Below are 12,508 nucleotides of genomic sequence, written 5' to 3' on the forward strand. Positions count from 1 at the left end.
ATACAGTACCGTAAAGCATGTATCCTATATCTAAAAGTGAAGCTGGATGTGTTATGAGATGGCTAATATATTCTCCATGTTCAACCAAAAAAATCTGCATTAAAAGTAACAGTTGAGACTGAGTGACAAATAGTCAACGCTGAAACATTTTTTTCAAAAATATTGCGTTTAGTTTTTACTAATGAGTAATAAATGCTATTGTTGAAGACAGAGACAATGCATTACGTACCCTTGCCAATGACATCTTTGGCATATTTCAAAAAGTTATAATTTGTATTATTATCGCCTTCAACCTAAAACAAAAATTAAAAATACGATTTTCATCTTCCTTTAATTTGTCATGAAGTATGGTTGGTTTCAGAATAGATAAGAATTTACATTACAGGTCGGGAGGGGCTAGGCATGACTTGTACGTTGATCTAAGCTCTCCAGTTTCGTAGTTGAAACAGAAAGTTTTGAATGTCATAACGTTCCTGGCCCTCAATGAATCAGTCAATCAATCAATCAGTCAATCAATCAATCAATCAATCAATCAATCAAATAATCAATCAATCAATCAATCAATCAAATAATCAAACGATCAAACAATCAAACAATCAGTCAGTCAATCAATCAATCAATCAAATAAACAATCAATCAATCAATCAGTCAGTCAATCTATCAATCAATCAATCAAGCAATCAGTCAATCCATCATTCAGTCAGTCAATCCATCAATCAAATAATCAATCAATTAATCAATTAAATAATCAATCAATCAATCAATCAATCAAATAATCAAACCATCAAACAATCAAACAATCAGTCAGTCAATCAGTCAATCAATCAATCAATCAAATAAACAATCAATCAATCAATCAGTCAGTCAATCTATCAATCAATCACTCAATCAATCACTCAATCAATCACTCAATCAATCATTCAGGCAGTCAATCAATCAATCAAATAATCATACGATCAAACAATCAAACAATCAGTCAGTCAATCAGTCAATCAATCAAATAAACAATCAATCAATCAGTCAGTCAATCTATCAATCAATCAATCAGTCAATCAATCATTCAGTCAGTCAATCAATCAATTAATCAGTCAATCAATCAAACAATCAATCACTCAGTCAGTCAGTCAGTCAGTCAATCTATCAATCAATCAATCAATTAATCAATCAGTTAGTCAGTCAATCAATCAATCCATTAGTCCATCAATCAGTCAATCAATCAATCAAATAAATAAAGAAATAGATAAACAGTCGAACCTCCATTAACGACCACCTTTTTTCAACGGCCACTCCTCTTCAATGGCCACTTGTTTTTTGTCTGGGTGGACTGTCCACAACTTTCAATCTTATTTAAACCTCTCTTCAACGGCCACCTCTCCACAACGACAACGCCCCTTAAAGCGCGTCTCAACCGTCCCTCGACAACGGCCACTTATTCCGCTTACTCATTTGCTGTTGTTTCCCTTTTTTTCCTTGTTTTGTCTTCTTACTGCCCCCACCCCTTTTAAGTTTCACCGCCAACCAACTTCTCCATATAAATAAATTATTTATTTATTTATTTATTCCATTGAGTTTGATTAGCTTTAAAGTTTTTCTGTGTGAATTTACGTAATTTTCTGTTTCAATTATCTGTTTTGTAATTAACAGTTTTTCTGTTTTGGAAATAAAATTTGTGGTGTTGTTGTTGCTGCTGCTGTTGTTGTTGCCAGTTCAGCCAGTTCGTCATCTTTTCATATTCAAAACACCATTTTTCTTTGTAAAAGGCCCCGAAACTTTTATCGGAACCCTGTGTGCGTTACGTATTTATATGATACTATAAAGCATTTAAAAAAATTAAAAAATTGTGCACCCATATCACACCCCTACCTCCCCATAATGGCCTTCCATCTACAGCGGTCACTTTCCTCTGTCTCCAACGTGGCCGTTGTGGAGAGATTTAACTACAGTCAAACCTCCCGTAAGCGACCACCCAAAATGTAAAGCCCAGGTGGTCGCTTACGGGAGGTGGCCGCTTACGAGTGCTTAGACCATATTGAGTCAATATTTTGCCTAACTAGCTATAATAACTGTAGAGACTAACCCATTTTTTAAATGTTTTATTCATGTAAAAAGTCACTTTCAAGAAAAAATCCGGTTTTTGCCATTGAAAACTTTGCGTCTTTTTACTTTATCCAATTTACGCTCTATTTTCTGTCAAGTGGTCGCTTACGGGAGGTTAAAAACAAAAGAAAATTTCAAACTTTTAGCTTTAAAAGTTATTGCGGTCGCTTACAAAAGGTTCCAAATATGGTGATTTGACTTGAAAACTTTTTGTATTTTGGAAAACTGGTCACTGAGGAGAGGTGGTCGCTTACAGGAGGTGGTCGTAACCGGAGGTTCGACTATAATCGAGGAGCTTAAAATACATACCATCATGAACACACCCAGAACAGCAAGCCCATCAGGCTGCGTCACTGCCATGGAAAGGTTTGCGTACTTAGTGTTGTAGCTGACGAAGTGCAACTATAAAAGAAGAAAGAGAAATTAAAGAACAAAACTAGTTTGCAGGCTTCACATTATCACGTCACATACCCATCTCATCCCATGAGCTACCCTCTCTACCTAAAACAAACATGAAGAGCGAGGGCTCTGGAAACGTCACTCGTTTGAAATTCGATAATCGTTCTCGTACTCGTAGTCAAATCTAAAGGTCCCTAATACTATCTCGTTGGTGTTTTTCTATCTTAGTTAACTACTATTTCCAGGTTTCCTTCAATTTCAAGCTGATTTTCTAGATGACAAACAACTCAAAATACCCTAACCGAGCTCCTTTTAAACGAAGGGATCACCAGCCGTTTTCCTTAATGTCACTTACCTCAGCAGCGTATTGTTTACCGTCCAGGTAGTGTTCTGACCCTTTCATGTTTGTTGAGCCCCAGTGCAAGTGAAACTGAACCGTGGTGTAAACACCCGTGAGGCCTATCCCGCTTACATTGTAGACGTCCTCAGGGAATGAGATAGTAAGAGTGTGGCCATTATTCTTGGCGGTAAAGTTAACGTTGGGCATCTCGTTGTAGTTCGTGAGAGTGGGAGTACCGAGGTCTTTCTTCCAAGTTGTCTTTATGCTTTCTATGTCGATCGGTGTTTGTTTCTTTCCTGTCTGGCAGTCACCTCCCCATTTCGACGGGCCTGTAACGAGGAAAATCCGGGACAGTAAGTGAGTGGGCGCAGAGCCCAACAATCAGACTGGCGTTAACTATGTTTCCATAGTTACCCGAGATAACAACGTATACGTTTGCACATGGCTAGTCGGTTCGAACGCTTTATTACGTCACACCTTGGAACGACTGAACATTTCTACGGCTCCAGGATGGGTGGGGACGGGGAGAGACACAGGGTAGGGCTTATTATCAGGAGGATTTTTGGGTCCGAGATTTTGCGGGCTTATTTTTGGACGGGAGGAGTGGGAGGGGGGTGTGTATTACTGTGGTCAACATCCTTCAAAATGGCCGAGATTCTGATGTTTGTTTGTTTGTTATTACAGTTCGAGTTTGTTAAACCGAGACAAGAGCATTTTCTCTTGACCGAGAATATCACTGCTACATCTAAAAACTTAACCCTTCAATAATTTAATACGAAAACATCTTACCATGTTCGCCACCTAGAACATAGTCCCATTTATCATGACCTAACAGAAAGAAAGTAGTAACAATTAAAAAGAAAATTGTGAACACCAAAACGTACCCCTAAAAGGGATTTTTACGAAGAAAGTAACAAAGCTCTGTTACTAGAAAAACAAAATTCAAGACACGAGATACAAAAGAAACGACAGCTCTGCGCATGCTCAAAACAAAACTTTGGTCCGGCCAGAGGTTGAACAATCCCTGCTACTCGGCGAGAAATCAGATTGAGGGGAGTCTGGGGACAAGACGGGCCCTCTGCTTGACAGAACTGACCACAGACCAGTCTTTGATTTTGTTCATCAAAACCAGAAATATGATGTCAGCTATTTAAACTTCGCATCCCTGGAGCAATCCTCTCATGAGGTCGCAAAGAAAACAGTGTTATAAAAAAGGCATAATATTTAGTAAAAATCGAAACCACGAGAAAGTAGTAGGATTTGCATGCTACTGTTGATGACTCGTGTAATTCAGTGAAATACAGCCTGCAATACAGGTAAAATAACGTGACCACTGCTTTCGAAAAACACGTTTTTCCCGATATCAGTTGCACCGTTTGCAGATCGAATACTTGGACGTTAATTGTCAGTACAGTGGAACCTCGATAAAACGAAGGGCCAAGGGACTGGAAAACATGTTCGCTATAACAAGGCTTCGTTATATCGGGGTGCTTTTCCATATATTTTACTATTACTGGAGCGAGGAATGTCGTTCATTATACCGAGGTCTTCGTTCAGTTAAATAGAGGTTCGTTAAATCGAGGTTCCTGTACATGTTGGCTTAAATGTTTATATGAGAGTTAGCACTAGCGGTTTCCTTCTCGTACCAGTAATCTTCGTCTTCGCATGAGTGTAAATATTTTGCGGGTTTTTGTGGCGGGAATATAATTTTTGCAGATCGATCAGATTCTAAAACCCCAGGAATCACAAAATTCATAATCCCAAAACGCTCTGTGCCACACGTCAAGTTGCCCATAGGAACCGCTTTTGAGCAAGAGGGCCGACTCCAACAGCGGGATTCCCAGCAAACATTTCATTGCTGTGAACCTGGTAATACTTATCAAGTTAAAATATGCGCAATCTGCTTCACTTTTATCCAGTTTTGATGATGATGATGTATCATTCTAAACTATTTTTTAGTAGATATTTCAGTCGAATCAACTAAGAACGGGAGAGAATGTAGCGTAACGTTTGCACTGTACTTACCGTCGCTGAAAGCCTGGTGTGTCCAAGCGAAGCAGAGAACGACGACCAAGATATAACGCTCCATGGTTACTCTTTACCTGAAAACATCAAAGAGTTAAAGGTTTTCCAAATGAAAGTGAAATTAAAATAACTTCTGGTAGTGTTGCCAAAATGTAATGACAGCTGTCACGCGAATGTTCAAAAACTGTTTGTACAGCCATGGTTATTTTACCGCTCGTAAAATCGCCAAGATAGGATTACAAGATCAGTTGAACGCTTGTAACTGCAGAATGGTAAAAGATTCAAGCTGGATAAATCGCGGTTCTTAACGGACGCAACTAAAGCCTTGCTCGCGTCAAACAGCGCACAGGCAACGGTCGAAAAAACGTCATCGTATTTTTAGTGGCACGCAATTACCTAGTTGTCGAAAAATAATACCCCCGAGAGATCATTCAATAAATGTGATGTTTACTTTTGGCTAAGTAGCTTTTTTTTTTGCTGTACTTTATCTTTCCCCTATGATGCGTAGTAAGAGGTTTAATTTTGAACATTTGTTTATAGAGCCGGAATCTCGAGGGATGTGGCAACAGTTGTTCTTCAACATTTCGTAACCTCGTTTGAGGTTTAAATTAATGATGCAGTTCTGATTGCTTCAGCTGGAAAAAGCTGAGACGTACTCTATTAAACTAACACTTTCTGTCTACAAGACCTATAAAAGGACTCCTGTTGCGTGAAAAGAAGGTAAGACAGAAAAACGGTTCAGGAACTAAGGCATTTGAAACAAAACTTGCAACGCAAAAAGCCGATTTAGACTAGTTTAGATTAGGAATATGCTGCAAGGAAATGCGTCAACTTACAATGGGCTCCTGACTTACGTCAACTTACTTTTTAAAATTCAAATTAAAATTTAGAATGTTGTGTTTGTTTTATAAATATTTATCTAAAGATCGTGACATATCAAAGCAGTGCTTGATTGGAAAACGTGAGCTCCAACCGAGAGAAATTGAAAGAAAATTGTATTTTCCAGAGGACCCGTCTTTTGTCAGTGGCTTGACAAGTGAAGAACGATCTATTCAACACTGAAACGAAAGCATTTTTAGTAGCTTTACACTCTTCTCTTTTTGTATTTTAAAAGAATATCGAGGCTGAAATTTGCGAAATTTTAAGAATATTTTAAGAATAAACCCGAGGCTGAGATTTTGAAATTAAAAGGATTTAATTTTGTGAGTTGAAAATTTGTGAATACAATACCATTATAACGTAAAAAATTCTTCCATTCTGTAAAGGGCAAAACTAGCCAAAAACTAACAAAATCAACACTGGCTGTATGTTTAATGCAAGTATCATTTCTGCAAGACTGAGAAGTTATGTACGATACGATACGATACGATACGCTACGATAACTTCTCAAAATTATAAACGGTATTTTCATCAGTCGTCTATTTACTGTCATATCATTATTTTCATCAGTCTATTCACTGTCATATCAGACTTTCTTGCCTGCAATCCGGCTCCAAAGTACTTCAACGCCATCAAAGTCAATAAAATGGAAAAGTCATATGCTATAATCTAAGAATATTCACAAGAATATTTTCAGCCTAAAATCGGCAGAAAAATAAGAATATTCAGCCTGGGCCTGAAAAACAATATTCTTATAAAAAAAAAGAGCTTAGTTTTGGTAAAAACTCGGCCATAAATAATTGGAGCGTCTTTGCAATTTCATCCGGCTAGACTGCTGGTAATCAGTTTTTCTCTCGAAATCAGTCAGGGATTATGTGACGAGATTTTCCAGGCTAGATGGGACTGGAACGAGACATGGTGCAGCACTTGAGCCCTATTGCGTAATACCACTCGTCCGACCCAAAGCAAAAGGTACACTGCCAACATTCTATTTGTGTCCTGGCTCTGTTGTTATGTTGGCTTACAAAAGGACCCCCTCTAAATAGACTAAATGGTGGAAGCTCAGTCAAAAAGGTGTTGCTAATTTCTGATTTGTGGCTATTTCCGCTAGCTCTATTTTCTTCCAATCTTTCGGCCTGCCTTTTTTCGAGCCCCGGTTCGAACCATACCTGACAAACATTTTGATAACGCAAGGTGGCTTGGAGCCAGCCAACCTCGTTTCCGATCAAGGAAACTGGAGATCAAGGGGCCCGTTTCTCGAAGGTCCCAAAATGTTTTCGCACCCGGAAAGCCGTGGCAAAATCTCAAATCTTATGATTACAGAGCTGTCTTATTTACATATTCTTAATATGACCAGAACTTCCCTTCATACAAGAAGTTTCAGGCGCATATACCTCTCTGTTTTGAGATACAGATTAACTAAAAATGGCTTTGCGGGCACGAAAAGTTTCCGGGGCTTTCAAGAAACAGCTCGTTCCCAGAGCTGCCTGACCTACTTAGCCGGTGAAGCCTTGGAACAGGATCAGGGAGCAGTGGCTCAGTAAACACATGATTTCATTTTCATTTTCATTTTCATTTTCATTTTCATTTTCATTTTCATTTGCAAAGTATGCCCATTTAGTATCGAACCTTATTCATTTAAATGACCGAAAAAATTGCTACATTGTGTTTGACTGAGAGAAGGCTACTTAATATCGTTAATTTTTAATTTGAGCTGCAGTGCAAATTAATACAGGCGCCTTCGTAACTTTCCCAATCATACTCGAGAAGTCTTAAAACGCTTTTACAGTACTCGTGATATTTGAAAATTCATTCAAATTGCACTCGCCTAAGGGCTTCTGAAATTCTAAGTGAAATAAATCGTTAATTGCAGTCGCTTTCATAAAATAAATAAATATATCAAAGGGGTCACCCCGTTTAAATATCGATTATTATTATTATTATTATTATTATTATTATTATTATTAAATGTGTTGAACACTGTGGAGCTTATTGGGGACATTATAAATGCAAATCAAATATTGCAAATTGAACGTACCATTACATTTACATTACATTACTATTAAAGTTAAAAACAAAATGTTCGCTGTTCAGTATCGAACCTATCAAAGACAAAAGCAAAGTCTGCGCTGGTTAGTATGGAACCTATGCAAGTCAACCAGTTGTATTTTTATTTCCGCAAGTAAACAAGCGTTGAATTAGCAAAAATCTTTGTCAAAAGAGCTACAATTCCCGCCGAGTTTCAATGTGAAAAATTTAATTCCATATTAACAATAAACACAATTCTAGGCTAAATCAGTGAAATTACCCTATTCCAGTTCCAGACCAAAACGAGCAAAACCTAAAGTCTATTTCAGATCAAACCGGCTCAAATATCATACCCTTTGGGGTGGAACGAATCTGTGGAACATACCGTTATCTACCAATTTTAAACTTAAGAGAGCACACCTCCCCCCGATAAAGAACTTCAAAGATTTGCGTGCCATTCGCGCCTGCATGCTGGAGCCTGGAGGCTTACTGTGAAGTCTACTGATGATAAGATAACATTCGTACACGTACAAAACATGCTTTGAATGCGTGAACATAATCAGTGTGTCTATCATATGACTGCAAATGACAAAGACGAATATTCCTTCACAAGACGGCCGCACCCCGATACACGCCCCCGCGCGCGTGATAGTGTTGTTTAACTCTACTATAGATGAAACTTTCCCCCAATTCAACACTAATATAGATTGGAAAGTAGATTTTAAATTGAACTCTTAACTCCACCGTGGACCGGTTTTAGACTTTGAAAGTGCGCCGTCAGTGTAGCGTAAAGTTGCATACAAGCACAGCATGTGGCGTTCTGTTTTGAAATTTTCTAAACAACTGCGGGACGGTTATCACGTTTATGCTGAATATCAGAGGCATCAATTTGTACCTAAAACAGACATCTGGCGTTGTATTTGTAATTGCACTGACTTTGTGAAAACAAATCTAAGGAAATAATTTGTCAGCGTTGATTGACAAGCAGTATTGATGCCGATTTCAATCCTCCTGTCATCATTAGAGTGACCTCGACTTATGGTTACCAGGGGCGGTCACCGTCGATGAATAATCCCTTGTATTTGTCCAAGCATGCAGTAAAAATACTCGTCAATAACGCTTTCAATAAAGATCCTAATCATGGTGTTTCACAATTCTGTCGTCAAATTTAGCTCTCGAGAAACGGTATAACTCTCAACTTAATTTATAAACTAACAAAGCAAAATACTAAGATCAGAGTGGAGCTATAAAACACTGAATCCCTCCAAACATTGGCGGATTCGTGGGGATGTGAACGAATTCTTTGATCCCATATGAAAATCATGGGTTATTCTAGATCCTCATTTTTCTCTTCAAATATCACGTGAAATAACAGTTCGAAAAGCTAGTACTTTGGAAAGACCTCTTACTGTTCTACTGGAAAAATGCGATAAACGGAAATGGAGACCTAATGGTATGAATTTTCTACACGTTCACTTGTGTTGCGGTTACGTTGATGTCGTTCGTTTCAAATGCGACTTGATAAAGCTAAAATTGATTGTGGTTGCGCATGGTTAATCCATTAAAAGTCAAGAGCTCTAGCTATTTTGGTGGTTTTCGATTTCAAAGCGGTAGAAAATCGAACCAAGGTTGAACAAGGTTAGAATCACGAAATATTCAGTGTGCCTGAGGGGTTTGTTTTGTTTTCGTAACTCTGCAGTCAGAGCTTTTAGTGCATGATCGCTCACAAGGTGAACAACACAAAAAGAAAGCCCCAAGACCTCTACTTTGTTTAATTAAACACCTGCCTATGTTTGGCAATAAGACATGCAAATGAAAGAAACAGCAATTTCTGAGCCGACAAGACTGAATAATTGGAACGCGCGCACATGACCTCGAATATTTTTTCGTTTTTTTTATTTAGAAAACTAAATTCTCTCCTCAATTAGGCTATGGACACGCGAAGTTTTGAGTTGAATTTGATTTGAGAACTACTGTTACCGAACAGGAAGGAATAAAGCGGATCTTACTACAGCTTCTAAAACCCGATGATATGAGTCTCAAACGGTTTTAGAGAGGGCTGTAAACCCCGTGGGGGGGGGGGGGGTACTGCCATATAAGGGCTATATAGGTATGTGCCGCTGTGAAGGGTATGGTTTTCATGCAGTTTACTCTGGGATAGGGTATATAAATCAGAGCGTTTGGGTCTAAAATAGGGTATCATTTTTCACAAAACTGACCAGTTGGTTGAAGACTTTACCTAGACTAAAAGGAAACCAGGGATTGCCACTCAAAAATATAACAAAATGAAATCGGCAAGTTAAAATTTTTGCACTTCAGCCTCAACAGCGTCGATAGATGACTATCAAAAAACACTACCGGATATTATTAACTGTCACGATCAAAAATCGGTATTCAGACGAAAATCGGTGGTTTTAGCACTGGTTACTCTAGTATAGGGTAACAAAATTCAGCTGAACTAGCTCTAGTATAGGCTAAGGGCTCCAGGGTCCCAGCGGCACATCCCCACCCAGAAATTCCTAAAGTACCCCCCCGGGCTATAAACTAGCAGCGACAAGGACATTTTGCAGAACACCCAACCCATTTCGGATGGTTACGCAAGAAGGTTTAAAAAATTAACGCATTGTAAACAGCGACAAGGATACATTCTGTAGAAGTCGTAGAACGTTACACTCAGCGCGTTGCAGATGGTTATGTAATGTTACTCACAAGAAGGGTATTGAAGCTGCCTAGTTTTGTTTTTCTACTTGAGGATGTTTTACAAAAATTAACGCATTAGACTTCACTACAGGCGGTTTAAGTCGGAAGCTTTTAAGTTCAATCCGTCTTTGAATAATGCGCTTCGAATATTACAGTCACATACAGAAACCGGGAGAGTGAGTACGGAAATTCGTTGCCTTATTTAGAAATGTAAAGACGCAACCAATATGAAAGTTAAATCTTACAAAAATTAGCGATCTCCCGGTTAAAAGACGGCGCCTGGGTGATTTAGATGTGTTAAAAATTAATGCTCTACCTTCAGTGGGAGTTGTGACCGTTCTTGTAGATGTGCTCTGTTGCCTGGTGAATCAGAACTACAATGGGCGAGACAAGTAATGCAATAAAATGTTTTGTGCAAGAATATTTTATTTCGGGGCGGATCGTCAGATCAGGTGACCTTTTCCTTTCAAACTTTGACTGACAGTGACAACTGCTGTTGTTTCCGTTGAAGCCGGCAGAATAGACTGGCCAGCTGGGCAGTGCGAGGTGCATGAGATGTGCACACGAGCGCAAAGCATGAGAATGAGTGGCGAGCACGGGATTGAAGGGCTAAGGAGAAGCAAAAACTAAAATAAAACCTGAACATAATCCGTCACTCCTTTCCCGCGCTCAACGCTCGCGTCCTCGCACTTTGCGTTCCGCGTTCTGCCCCGCTAAACCGCCCGTTCTGCTCCGCTAAACCACCTGTTCTGTATGGGCATGTTACTATACTTCACTGGTAATTAGTTGCGCTTTTTAAGTAGCTGTCATGGGTTTCGGATAGTAATATATGTCTTTAGGAAATGTCATGAACTATTCGATCAGAACCGAGAGCATATGTTAGTTAAAACTTAATTGCGCTTAGTTTCTTTTGAAGCGGGAAATTAATTCATTGCGACATGATAGTTAGAAGTGGCTGCCCATGGCCACACAGTACAGCGTCTGTGTCGAAGGATAGGAATTCGAATTTCGAAGATTACACGTGGGGGGTACTTCGGGAATTACTTGTTCACTTCATGTTCGTCTCGGTGTCCGTGAAATACATGCATGCGAAACAAAATTCCGGCGCATTGCCAGATGGAGGACGCGTAACGAAAGTTTCATGGTCCCTGACCTTAGTTAAAACAAAATCCCTTTCATTTTGGTCTACTTAATTCACAATTAGATTATGAGCTCGAGATTTCTATCGCGAGTCAACTATCGCGCATATAAATTGAAAGCAAATGATCAAATTTTACTATTAATCTACAAGTCGTTCAAAACGTTATCTAAATCCTCTTCAGATAAATTTCGAAAACTCAAAGAAGCACACGCCATTTTGTGAACAGTCCCCAGGTAACAACCGCACACCGCCAGGGTACTGACTATCTACACCAGCATAGATCAGAAGTTAGTAGCGTAGCCAATAAGTATTCCTGATAGAACGCTAGTAAATTTATACTGATATTGAAGAGAAGACGCCCTGTTCGAGATGACAATTTGGAGTGATAATCCCGGCGTGTTTGTTAGAAAGTACCGAATACCTTTGTCACCGTGGACCAAACCTAAATCACGAGGGTACGTTTACATCTGACAGACGCCTGCACGTAACATACCCTAGGGCTCCGTTTTGGCAGGTGTGGATGTCTCGCTTCTGAATTATAAGCTTATGGTTTTGTAATTTGGACTAGTCCGAATCAGTCGAAATTTACGACCGTCAGTTTATCCAATGATTGACGTGAAGTTACGGTAGATGCACAGAGCTAGAGCACAGGAAAGTTCGCAAATTGATTGATTGACTTGATCAACGAGACGCGTTAATGATTTATAATTTTGTATGACCTTTAAAAAAAAAAAAAAATCACCTCTTGTGAGCAGGATTTCAAAAGAAATGTCGCTGAGTGATTATGTAAGGCCTAGGTTAGCTGACGTACTTTATACTCTAATCACACTGAAACAATTATATGACATTTTGTAACTAATCTTTAATAGTAAACACAAACATAGCACCAGGAGCGAGCA

General features: G+C 39.0%; 1 protein-coding gene across 2 annotated transcripts in view; it reads right to left on the bottom strand.

Annotated features, from left to right (window-relative positions):
• The window catches only part of LOC110051839 (carbonic anhydrase 2-like), a 13,476-nt gene extending 2,587 nt beyond the window's left edge, over nt 1–10,889 (bottom strand). The window contains exons 1-6 of one of the 2 annotated variants that reach the window (XM_020757914.2): nt 10,785–10,889; nt 4,862–4,938; nt 3,626–3,664; nt 2,852–3,165; nt 2,407–2,499; nt 230–293 (exon numbers count right to left, since the gene is read on the bottom strand). In XM_020757914.2, coding sequence (XP_020613573.2) covers nt 230–293; nt 2,407–2,499; nt 2,852–3,165; nt 3,626–3,664; nt 4,862–4,925 — 574 coding nt within the window. In that variant the 5' untranslated portion in view covers nt 4,926–4,938; nt 10,785–10,889. Of the gene's footprint in view, nt 1–229; nt 294–2,406; nt 2,500–2,851; nt 3,166–3,625; nt 3,665–4,861; nt 4,939–5,072; nt 5,211–10,784 lie in introns of those variants that run through there. The other variant, XM_089279358.1, reaches the window with a different exon arrangement.
• Nucleotides 10,890–12,508: the final 1,619 nt, after the last annotated feature.

The sequence above is a fragment of the Orbicella faveolata genome, unplaced genomic scaffold (genome assembly GCF_042242905.1).
Source record: "Orbicella faveolata isolate gen_17 unplaced genomic scaffold, um_ofav_v1 contig_47, whole genome shotgun sequence".
NCBI classification, from domain to species: domain Eukaryota; kingdom Metazoa; phylum Cnidaria; class Anthozoa; order Scleractinia; family Merulinidae; genus Orbicella; species Orbicella faveolata.